Raw genomic sequence first — 13041 nt, 5'->3', positions numbered from 1 at the left:
CATAATACATCAAAGTCAATTTGACCAAAGTCTGGAAAACCAGTCTACAAATATATGAAAAGTATCAACATAAAAAAAAATAAGAAGGAAGAAAGAGAAAGAGGTAGCCTGTGCAAGCAGATGTAACTATATTTCATTAAATTCTTTCCAAAACAAATTATTCCTCAATGCTATGATTTATTTAAATCTTGGAAATCAAATGTGAAATAGTGAACAGTAACGGTAATTTCATACACTGAATAAAGATCACACTTTTCATATATAAATTGCTTCCCCTCGATGAAGATGATACAATTCTAATTGCAATCTAATAAAAATCTATTTCTAATGATATTCACATGATTTAAAAAAAAAAAATTGCACCAAAAAAAGGGTAACATTATGGCTACTTTTTCAAAGCTTCTTAACTATGCTACAAGGGCAGAGAAGGTAGAAACCTTCTGTGACAAGAATATCTGATTCTCTCTGACCATCAGCTGGTGGTAATCTCAAAGAAGTCATAGACCACCCTGTTCATTGCCAGTGTAGTGACTTCACTGGCAGACCTTGGTGTTGGGAGACAACAGACATGGTTAAAAGTTACCATTTAGTTCTCTCAGTTAGTAGTACACTTTCTGCTCTGAACTCATCAGAATATTTTTTAAAATGAAAAATTTGATGGAATATCGCACCGTGAATATTTGCTCCCTAGCTAGTTAGAAACCATAGATTCATAATCATGCGATGTCCTTTACTTTTCAATTTATTTATTTAAAACTACAGATGAGCCAAATTAATTTACCCTTCTTGAATAAATACTATAAAAAATAATTTTTCATTGCTGTAGCAAAGTAACTTACTTCCTGCATCATGTATTTCAAACTGAATCTACAAAGTTAATTTCAAAATGCAAAGTAGGTAAATTCTAAAATCAAACATGTGTGTGTGCACAGCTGATACTGAACAAGACATTTTTGCTCTGTAGCACTCCCCAAAAGGTTGCTTTCAACTATCTTGCCATCTATTGAATAACCTCAGTCTACTTTGATACCATTTCCTCGTTCTTCCCTTTTTCCTTTATTTTTTCAGCTTTTCCCCATTTTACTCCTGTCTAATCTTTATTCTGAGCTCTGTCTTGCTGCCGCTTAAGACAATGGAAAAATATTTCTATTAACTTTAGCTGGACAGAATATTATGTTTGTGATGTTGATGTTTTCTATATTTCCATTGTACCCCTGGAATAACTTCAACAATGAAGTACCCATAAAAGGCAAGATAAAAAATTCAAATACCTGAAGCATAGTCTATACCTGCAAGACAATAAAAAGTTTTTTCTTTAAAAACAAGTGAAAGATTACATATCTATAGTCCTTTAGGCATATTGGCCTAAATAAAATAACATATATATATACACACATATATATAAAAATAAAAGTAGATTCTGCCCCTCTACTCCATTCTGGTGAGATCCCGCCTAGGGCACTGTGTCCTGCTTTGGAGCCCTCAGCACCAGAAGGACGTGGACCTGTTGGAGCTAGTCCAGAGGAGGGCCATGAAGATAATGAGAAGGCTGGAGCACCTCTGCTATGAGAACAGGCTGAGAAAGTTGGGGTTGTTCAGCCTGGAGAAGAAAAGGCTCTGGGGAGACCTTATAGTGGCCTTCCAGTATCTGAAGGAGGCCTAGAGGAAAGCTAGAGAAGGACTTTTTACAAGGGCATGTAGTGATTGGATGAGGAGTATTGGCTTCAAACTGGAAGAGGGTAGATTTAGATTAGATATCAGGAAGAAATTTTTCACTATGAGGGTGGTGAGACACTGGCACTGGTTGCCCAGAGAAGTTGTGGATGCCCCATCCCTGGAAATGTTCAAAGCCAGGCTGGATGAGGCGTTGAGCAGCCTGGTCTAGCAAACAGCAAGGGGGTTGGAACTAGATGATCTTTAAGGCCCTTTCCAACCTAAACCGCTCTATGATTCTATGAGATATATATATGTACACACACTTCATCACATTCTCTAAAATACCGTAAGAAACAAAAAAATCAACTAGCACTGCTAACAGACACATTTCAGTTTAATATTAAACTCCTGTATGCATTTCACTGCATCACTCCAAATCCCTCAGGGTTAATAAGAGTTCAGAAATCCAACCACTAACAGACGCTAGCAAATTTAATGAGACTAGAAATGGGGTCAGGCCAGCACATTTCTTAAGATCATGATATTATTTGTCAAAAAGGGGAAAAAGGCAAAAAACCATTTACAAAGTTGTAGCATTGTTCTGCTAGCTTTCTTAAATTTGCTCATTACAGGTTACTGAACAACTGATGACAAGATCCTCCCACCATCCCCAGGCAGCAGTGAACCAGATTAAGAGATACCAGGCAATTAAGTAAGGAAGAACTTCCCAGGAAATGTGAACTGAAGTGACAAATATTCTATTTAACACAATATGGTACTAGTATTTCTAATAAATATCTGAGAAGACAAGTCATAGTAAGATCATTAAAATATCCTTAATGAAGTGATTTATTTTTTAAAATCAGATTGTGGGAAAACATCTCAGAAATAACAAGATATGGGTTATTAATCATCATCCTCTCTTATAGCCATGGTTGTAAAGAGAGTTCAGTGAACTCTCTTGCCAGGCAACACCACTGTGAAAATGACAGTAAAATACAACACATGGAAGGAACAAGTTAGATTTTGTGAACAGAAACATACTCTTTGCATTTACTAAAAGAAGCTGCTAGGTAGTAATTCAACATTACAAACATGCAGCAGTGCATTATGATGATACACACATATCAGGCATATGAGGTCATAACATACTGAGTACTATATAAGTATCATTAAAATAGCAACTTGTGGAGATAGGCTAATAAGGACTTCTATTGCGCTTCCCCAGGTGAGGTGAAGGAAGGAAAGACACACAAAGATAGAGTGGTTTGCCTAAAGTAAGATTAATCAGCAGTAAAACCAGGGTAGAATCAGGAGGAATGATGAATAATGCTCAAGTCGAAACTAAAATTTCAACAAACCTTACTGCCCTTTTGAAGACAGATGGCAACACTGCCTTTTTTCACAATAAGACAGTAACAAATTAAATGAATCTTCTTTCTTGAGCATTAGGATCCCTTCATTATTTTGACCTTGAGTTGCATGAAGCAGTATTCCTGTTAAGAAGGACCACTTGGGTCTTTTCCCTCTTGGTTAGCACAGTGAAGGTGAATGTCCCTGGAACGCTTCAACAACGCTTGCATTTTATACAGGAAAGATACTTTGGATATACTGAAGTCCACAGACAGGATTTCATCCTTAATTGCCTTCCAGGACTAACAAGAATAATTCCAGCTACATTACTTACATGATAACAACAACAACACGGGCTAGCTGCTAAAATGAGACTAAAGTATGGATCTTTATTCTTGCCAGTAGAACATTAAATTCAGATTGCTTGATACACATAAAACTGCATAGAAAGTCAAGGTCTCACAATAGTTTTGCAAAACAGATTACTACTAACCTTACATTGTAAATGGAAAAACAAAGACACAGTCCTTACTGTAATTTCTCAAAGTTCAGAAACACCTGGAAAGTAATCAAGTCAAAAATAAGACACTGCAGGCTCTATGTTTTCCTTGTAAGCTGTACCATTTACAACAAATTCTACTTAACTTTGTCTTCCTGAAGACTCCTTATAACTTGCAATCTCTTCCATGCATGACCAAACTTGCTAACAAATCCAAAATAAAATTTTCTAAGATTCACACCAAAAACCGCAGACAGTGCAGCAAAAAAAGGTGTCTGTACAGTTCCCAGGCAGGGTTTGAGGCACTCTTGTGCTCTTGTGGAGCAGAATAGGAACGAGGATGAAGTTAGTTTCAGGATGACCTACTGATGCCAACTTTACCATTTTTTGTTCACTGCTTCTTACACCCAGTAGACAGTGTCTGAGAGTAGCCTCAACCCCTTGAGCACAGCATCACTGCCAGGCACATAGCACTGCTCTGTAACCACATGAGACACGATCGCAAGGCACAAGCTTGAGTTCTGTGAGACACAGTCCTCTGAGTTCCTCCCCTCTTAAGTGCAAGTTTCACTCTTCCTTATCTTGCATGTCACAAGACTTACCAAATTATCATGATGGTCTCACCCTGTCATCCTCTACTGTTTCTTACTCTTTCTCTTTCATTCTTAGCCATACAGTTGGTGGGAGAAGTTCCTTCCACACATCCCTTCCCCACAGCTAATACACTGGGTTCAAAAAGAGTGCGCTTGTGGTTCAGGCTTAGTATTCTTTGATGCCAGGAAGCTCACATAGACAATACAGAAGGCAAGAATGTGGCTCCTACCAGCTACCCACGGCTGAAACATTGTTACACAACAACACAGCATTATTGCACAACAACAACTCAAAAGAGCTATTTAACTTTTACGGTAGGTTTTAGAAGGTTTTTCCTAAGCCTTTGCGGCAAATAAACAAGACATGGTAAATAAATAAGATGTCTGGATGCTTTACTTAAGATTTTATCAAAAGTAAACAGTTGCAGGCTGATTTTTATCCTTTTTCTGGGGGGATGTGGGAGATACGGGGCACCATCTGTGAGCTAAGAGGGAAGACTGTTAATGCTAAAACAGGTATAAAGTGTCAATCATTATAATAACAGGCAGACAATACCAAAATAAAATTCTGAGTTTAAGAACTAAGATGACAATATAAATAAAATTACTTTACAATTAAAAAAATTTCATCTGCTTCTCATGGTACAGCTATATATGCCAAACTTCCAAGAATCCATCTACATTACTAGAAGACGACGCGAAGCAGACAATTATTAAACTGCAGTAAAAACACTCCGTAGACTAAAAATAAAAAAAAAATCAAAGCATTTGTGTCAATTAATGCATCCTTCACAATGTTAGATTCACAAACAAGGAAGAAGACTCCCAGGTGCAAGATAAAACCTTAAACACAGACATAAACAGCAAGACTGTCTTCTGAAAACAAAGCACAGACATCCAACAGGAGTCATAGAATATGCGTAAAACCTGATCAGCATCTCATCTAAAATATACTGCAGAAAAAAAAGAAATATAATGAAGATCTGAATGCAAGTAAACATAACTGACCACAAACAGCATATGAATTCTGTGAAAAGGTATTGCTAGTACCAGGGAAAATGTGCAGAGAAGCACAAACCATGGAGTCAAAGCCATAAAACAATAGCTAGAAGAGCTAGCTACAGGGTGTAAAGTTGACAGAATTTAATGTCACAATAACAATTTAATTCAATAGTTGTGAAGATACAGACAGAAAGCATCATTTATGTCTGGCAGATAAGGTAACCTAACATTCAGGCTAGTTCTGTCGCTATTATTTCAAAGACATAAATTTGAGGGTCCTTTCTGAAAAGGATACCAAGTCCCAAACACAAGATATTCATCGGGCAGATGGGCACTGCTATTTCTCTAGTACACAAAAAAAGAAGAGTATTTTCTGTAGAATCCCACATTTCAAAATATGCATTCTGAAAATAATCAGCTGAAATTCTTCTATGATAAAGGCTATACCAGCACTAGCTTGACCTCTTTACAGTGCTTATGTGCCACATACTACAAAACATGCTACTGACCCTGACAAGAGGGATTCAGGATAAATTCTTAATTGTCTTTAAGGAGGAAAGAAGGTGCTTGATCATTTAAAAAAGTTCCCAACTAACAGCAAGACACAAATTTGAAACACTAACTTTAATGAAATGTCTAGTGAGGACAGTTGAACAGACTGTTTTAAATTCATCAATGAGGAGGAACTTCTGTACTTTGAAGGTGGCAGAGCACTGGAACAGGCTGCCCAAGGAGGTGGTGGAGTCTCCACCTCTGGAGACATTCAAAACACTCCTGGACGCGTTCCTGTGTAACCTGCTCTGTGTGACCCTGCTCTGGCAGGGGGGTTGGACTAGATAATCTCCAGAGGTCCCTTCCAACCCTATGATTCTATGAATTTGTTCACAATTTAAAGTATCCATAACTTCATAATCATTATAATGGACAAACTCAAATTTCCCTCAGGTTAAAAGCCAAAATTCTTTTGTGACTTCCACAGTTCAACATAAAATATTTTACAGCATAGCTCTGGGAAGTAATATAATACATTTCTACAGCATGTTATACAACTGAATATAAAGATATAGTGATAAAACTATCAGAATGAAAAAGTTCGGAAGAAAATCTTGCATTCTGGCAGACTTGCACACCCCAAAAATGCAGCAATTATTTTTACTGCCTGTGAGCTAAACTGCTGACCTACATTTTAACATCCTGAATATAGGAACAGAGATATTTTACCCAGGGACTCAAAGAAAAAAATAAAAATCTGTTGAGTTCATATTCCTCATGAATGCCACCAAATGATGGCAAATCAATAATTGCTACTTTACTAACATCATCCTTTGGATCCAGTCAACTACCATATCTGAAAAACCTTCCCAGAAGGACCACAGGGATACACAAATCTGTTTTAACAGCCACCATGAAAACTCCCACAAACAACCCAGCTTTCAGTTTGGTTACAGGTGGAATATAAATCACTAAAATCCGAAATAATTCATAGTAAGGTAAACTCCCTTTATGAAGCTATAGAATTCTTTGCTGAATTGTTACAGGGTAACCGATTGAAATGAAAAGAATACAAGGTCATTAAATGAGGCAGCATTAGTGCCTTGAGCTATGCAATAACTGAATTTATTCCTTGTCACCAGAAGGTAACTTTATTGCATTATTGGCACAGCACCATCTTTTCTTCTGTAGTATTCTATTCATACAGATTACTGAAAAAGGAGGTTTTTCAAAAAACGTTTTCAATTCCCCAGCAAGCATTCCATACTTGAATGGTTTTTAAAAATTCATAGAGCAGCAATTCATAGACCCATATAAGCACACTGAACTTTGAACTCTGAAAATCTTCAGCTCTGGCTCTAGTATTACAGAAAACATGCATTTCTTCTTTAGAGTTTCTTACAGTTTTTATCAGAACGCTTTAAAATAGCCACAACATACAGGTTCCTGACAATATCCAAATAAAATTGATTATAGGGAATGTAGGATTCAAGTTATCAGGGCAAGATCTATGCACAGTAAGTAGCCTGTAAAATACAAACAGGAAATACAAATGTTGTTTTCTACTTTGCATGGAGTACTTGTCAGACAGGAAGTTCAATTTGCAGACATAGGTGGGAAAAGCAAGAGACACAGAACAATCCCTTGATTATCAGCAGCACACACTGTAAGAAAACATGAAATAGAAAGAATTCTGCACTTATAGAGGATGTCTAAAAAGTGTAAGGACATACACAATCACTGATTGGACAAAACATTTAAAGCAGTTGTACTTAAATGTGATTTTATGATTAATTTTGAACTTGAGCACAGTCAGAGTTGTGCATGCTTACAAATGGATTGCTCATTCTTGAAGAGTCAAGGTGCTATGAAAAAAATGAAAAAGGCAAATCTTGTGAGGACTGGCACTAATAACAGAAGTGGTAACAAGGTGCAGAAACTATGCAGATGTGAAGTAGAAAGGTAACAAGAACTGAGATGGTTAAAAAAAAGAATAGACCAGAATGAGATAAAAGGTAATAAACTTTATTCAGTTTAATTCACAGAAGTCACATCCTTAGGAATCATTCGAGGGATTCATATCTAAGAAAATAGGTAGACAACCAAACAGGAAATGTTTCAATGAATTCACATGCAACCAAATGAACTCACATGCAACCAAAATTCATTCAAAACCAGAACTTAACCTGAACCTAAGGCCAGATGAACAGATGACATCAATAGCTACAGATTCACATCACCCTACAATGGGAAAGAGATCATTGCCTAGCTAAATAAAAAGGAACATACCTATGCAATTTTGTCCAAGACTCGCTTTTTATGACTGGATAACATAATTTCCCTGCCTTCAACTCTGAGGACTAAATCAACCAGTATTTGTGAAATTTTAGACAGAGACAGAAACCCAATAGGTGGTTCCATTCTTTTCCTGACAGCCCTGTTTGGGGTTCTATTTCTTAATAAAGAACATCTAAACACAATATTAAACATGTTGAAAGGCTCTTAACATGTCTTATACCTCAAACCCAATGTTCTCAAAACACCTTCTCTCAGCTGTACAGAGGCTACATGAAGCTCTAGGTGTACAATATGATGTGAATAGTCCTTGAAATAATTCAGTTCCTGGACAGGCAGAAACGCGTCTTAATTTACAAAGATTTTTTTATATATCTTTAGGCTAAACAACCCCAGCTCTCTCAGTCCCAATAGGGCAGGTAGGGATCATCTTTGTTGCCCTCCTCTGGACCTGTTCCAATAGGTCTATGTCTTTCTTGTACTAAGGACTCCAGAGCTGGACGCAGCACTCCAGGTGGGGGGTCTCACCAGAGTGGAGTAGAGGGTCAGAATCACCTCCCTTGACCTGCTGGACACGTTTCTTTTGATGCAGCCCAGGATACTGTTGGTTTTATGGGCTGTGAGCACACTTTGCCAGCTCATATTCAGTTTTTCATCCACCAATACCCCTAAATCCTTCTCTGTAGGGCTACTCAACCCATTCATCGCCCAGCCTGTATCCATGTTTGGGACTGCCCTGACCCAGGTGCAGGACCTTGCGCTTGACTTTGTTGTACTTCATGATTCATGATGGTCACATGGACTCATCTCTCTAGCCTGTCAAGGTCCCTCTGGATGACAATTCATTCAGAGTTCCTTGTAGTCTGCAATGAGGTGGTATTCCAGTTGACATCACCTGCTGTGAAAATAAAGTTTTGGGTTCTCTCTCACTGTGGATTCATTAAATCCTTCAGTATTTTCCTTGGATTTTGAACCTATTCAATAAATTATTCTTTTACTGCAAGTCCTCACTCTTTAACGCCCCCTGCTCCCCCTTGCCCAAGTCATCCCTCTGGATCTAAGGGGACAAACACATTATAAATCTCCAAATATCAATTTCATCTGCTTTTATACGTAATCAGACAAGGAAACACAGAGGCAGAACAATATTTTTTCTCATAGACAAGAAAAAGCTGACCTCAAATTTTTATACTATGAAATTCAGTGTCTCCTCCACTTTATCTCTCTATACCTTAAACTACTGTTAATTCAAGGGCCATCATGTTGTGGACCTTGCAATAGGTCTGTTGCTTTGTTGCTGTCTCAGCTATGTGGAGGCTTCTCACACAGACCCTTCTAAAGCCCTACTCTTGCTGCATGTTAGAGAAGAACATTTCTCAGCACAAATTATTACTTTAGAAAAGGTTTCAAATTGGAACTTAAAGAACACACTGATTTTTGTGTATGACACTGGAAAATACCTACTCCCAAATTTTGGTGGGTTTTTTTTTTTAAAACTACTCCATTTATTTCAGTAAACTTGAGTTTGGGGCAAGGTGATTACGATTCTACCTGGACTTAAAAGGCATACTTTTCTTACATTAACCACGTTCTTGTTTCCATTGTAAAGTTGTGCCTATACCAGGATTTTTTTTTAAGTCCTTTTATGAATCTCCTTCCTTCAGTAATTTCCATCTTACATAGCGTACAGATCAGATGTAGTCACTACAGGTTGTACAGTTCCTTTTACCAGAGGAAGTGTGCATGCACAGGGAACAGATCTCCAGCTACCACGTTACCTACCATGCAGACATACAAAAATAGCACCGCAAGAAACAAAAAACTTAAGACAAACGAAAAGTAGGCTAAAAAAACCCTAAAAGGCATACTGGAAGAAACTCACATTTCTTAAGAGCTGATAGATACTCTAACACTGATATTCTTAATGATAGAGGGCATGTTAATCTTAATGTATATAACAGGATACCTAAGCAGATCCTCTAGAGAAACCAAAACACCTGCAAATATATAGCACACTTTAAAGAGCAATGCAAGGCTATAGTTATGCATGGCATGACCTCAGTCATATTGTTCTTTCATAGGTCTCAGATCTTTAGTTCAACAAAAAAAGGAAGAAAGTAACAAAAGGAGGAAGGACTGTCTTTCGGTTAAGAACTGGGAGACAGGAAACTTGGGTTCTATTTTTGGCTCTGCTACAGAAGTCCCTTATGGCAAACTTCTCCAGCTTTGGGGTATCAAACCAAGTGATTTTGAGAGATTAAATGCTACAAAGTACTTAACCACAAGTACCTAGAGATTTGGAAGCCTTGTCTACTTTCTCTGACTCACCTCCTTTGCCTGAAGCAGTGATAAAAATTCTCATCTATATCCCAATGATGATGTAAACTTCCACCAGAAAACAAGATAGTATTAAAACCAGGAAAAAGAAACTAAATATAGGCACCTATCAGGTTTATCTTCCTGGTCCGCATACTCAAAGTATTGATCTTTTATAAACAAACAATGGTTTCTCCTTTAAATAATCAGCATTGCCCTTTGTTTGTATGTGAATTGAAATCATAATCTCCAGAATTATCTTTCATATTTGAAGCTGTAAGGAACTTCAGACAATGTTTATCAGACAGTCCAGCAATATTGCATTTCTGAAGATCAGGAAGACAAATTCTCTCTGCCCCCACCCCCACTTCATTTTCAAGAGTACCTCCAAGCTATATAGCCCAACTTTCAACATCTTTCAGCAAGATGAAGGGGTTTTGGTTTTTTGGCTTGGGTTTTTTGGGGTTTGTTTGTTTGTTTTCATTGATTTTGTTTGGGAGTATTTTTGGTGATGGCAGTGGTGGTAGTTTTTTATCTAATTTCCATACAAGACCTTCCTCTATTCCTTTTTTAAAAATATGGCTAATCATACTGTATTCCTCACAATTGCAACACTGAACATGTAATCCGAGAAGCCAAAATGGTGTTCTATTTCACTTTTTATTATGAGTACTCTTTCTTTAGCTGAATAACTTCAGATTCTGCACTCCAAATAAGTTTGGTTTACTATCCAGTATGGAAAGTACAAGAAACCATGACTAAAATGAAAAAAAAAAAAAACCAAACCTGTGTAAATTACCATTTTAACATAAAGAAAACAAAAAGGCCAATGAACTTTCATTACACAGGAGGCAGGGCAGGGACAGAAGAGAAAGGCAGGTTCGTTTACATTGGCTTTCCCATCTGCAAAAACTCACCAGCAATATATATGGAAAAACAATACCAATAGAAAGATGTGAGGGAAGGATCACAACATTTTTCAAAAGCTATACTAACATAACTCTACAGAAGTATGGGGTTATATGCATCTCTAAGGAATATATACACACTTCACATGCTATAATGAACTGGCCATCACTGATGGCAAGAGATTTTATAATTTTTTTTTATGGTCCTGTAAAGTGATTTACGTAGGACTACTGACAGTTTTTGGAGAGTAGCTAGATCAGTTCTTTATAAAAGTGATCTATTTCCAATTGTTTTCTCTCCTAAGAGACAAAGCTATCACTAATTGTAAGTTCCTAAGTCACTGAAACAGCAAATAAAGTTTCTGTAGCAATAACTTGATTTTTTTTCTCACAACACTGTATAGTTTTAAATACTGTACCCATAGCAGTCTAGATGTCAATTAGAGAAAGTAGGTCTGACGGTATGTTAGAAAACCACTAGCATAGTGACTCAGTACTCCAGAGACTTTTCAATACAAGCTGTGATTTCCCACAAAATCTGAGGAGAGATAAGAGTGTAAACAACAATTCACACAACACAGAGACTTGGTTTAAAGTCCCAGTTCTAAATTCCTTATACACCCAAGATAACTGTTGACTTTAATGGCTGCTGTGGAAACGCTTAGAATCAGTTTTTATGTGTATGGTACACTTTTCCTGTGGAGACAGATATTATTGCTTCAGCATGTATCTGCTTTTACTTCTGAAAGATTCTGACTTAAACATGAAGCAAGGCATGGTTGTGGTGCTACACAGGACTAACCTCAGTTGGATCTGTGTTATCTTTTCCCTGTGACAGGACAAAACAGTGCAAGCCTTTAAGTTAATTCAAGTCCCTTTCACGAAAGCAGGAGCATGAATTGGAATCCTGAGAGAGGCATACAACTTAGGGTTGGTTACAGGAACAATAAAGAACAAATAATCCTTGAATCTTGTTAGTTATTTTGAAACTACAACCTTCATATTATTACCATAGCTACAACTGACGAAAGTCAAACAGGTTAAAGAAATTTATATTCATAGTTTTCAGCAGTCTTCAGAGAGTGCAGAGTGTTCCGGTGATTTCCATCATGCCAAAGAACTGGTCCAGTAAATACAGTCACATCTCTACTGCAAACATGTTCATTCATTTAAAATGATGACTGCATATTCACTGTAATGATTTACCAAATTGCAGGTATACAAATTTGCAAATACCTTGAGAAATGCACCCCAGATTTCCACATTAATTCTCAACATTTTGCATGAACATTACCTAAAACTGAGTTTAAAAATGAGTTTTTAAGCATCTTTGGATCCTCAAAGGGAAGTGCAGCTGCAGCCTTAGAGGCATTTAATCACTCAAGCCTGGATGACAAAGTGCACCACTTACCGCTGAACAGGTAATGGAAGGGAATCTAAGTGGTCCTCGCCCTTAAAAGCCATATTTATCCTATTCTTATGTGCACTTCTCCATAGGCTGCAATCTAGAAAGAAAACAAACAGTCGTTTAGTAAGACTAGGGAAACTCGGGCCTCTTCAGTCCAGGGTGGCACGGCCTCCTCCTACAGATCTGTGGAGCTAACTCATTAAAAACAATTCAAAAGGCTTCTTTTCCTCAGGCTACTACACAACTCCAGCATTTAGCCAAGGCCATTAAGTATATTTCACGGCATAAGCAACGCAGGGTTTGCATATTCCTGAACTTCCTGGACTGCTGCACAGGTAGAGCCATCTGGGTTGAACATATTGAGTTAATATCGAGTTATTATTTAGACTCATTTATTTTGAATTAACTTGAATTTTGGAGGAAATCTGTTTAGTATGGTTATAATTTTTCAGGTTATTGTGAGAAAGACTGCAAGAGAAAGCAAGCGTATGCTTATATGATTTCAGGATCATTTAGTAC

At 37.4% G+C, this 13041-nt stretch overlaps 1 protein-coding gene across 1 annotated transcript in view; it reads right to left on the bottom strand.

Moving 5' to 3' along the window:
• The window catches only part of INSC (INSC spindle orientation adaptor protein), a 100015-nt gene extending 87404 nt beyond the window's left edge, over window positions 1–12611 (bottom strand). Inside the window, exon 1 of the mRNA XM_063332361.1 lies at window positions 12526–12611. Coding sequence (XP_063188431.1) covers window positions 12526–12578 — 53 coding nt within the window. The 5' untranslated portion in view covers window positions 12579–12611. The remainder of the gene's footprint in view (window positions 1–12525) is intronic.
• Window positions 12612–13041: the final 430 nt, after the last annotated feature.

The sequence above is a fragment of the Chroicocephalus ridibundus genome, chromosome 4, assembly GCF_963924245.1.
Source record: "Chroicocephalus ridibundus chromosome 4, bChrRid1.1, whole genome shotgun sequence".
Taxonomy (NCBI): domain Eukaryota; kingdom Metazoa; phylum Chordata; class Aves; order Charadriiformes; family Laridae; genus Chroicocephalus; species Chroicocephalus ridibundus.
This window is presented reverse-complemented; position numbering and strand designations above follow the sequence as displayed.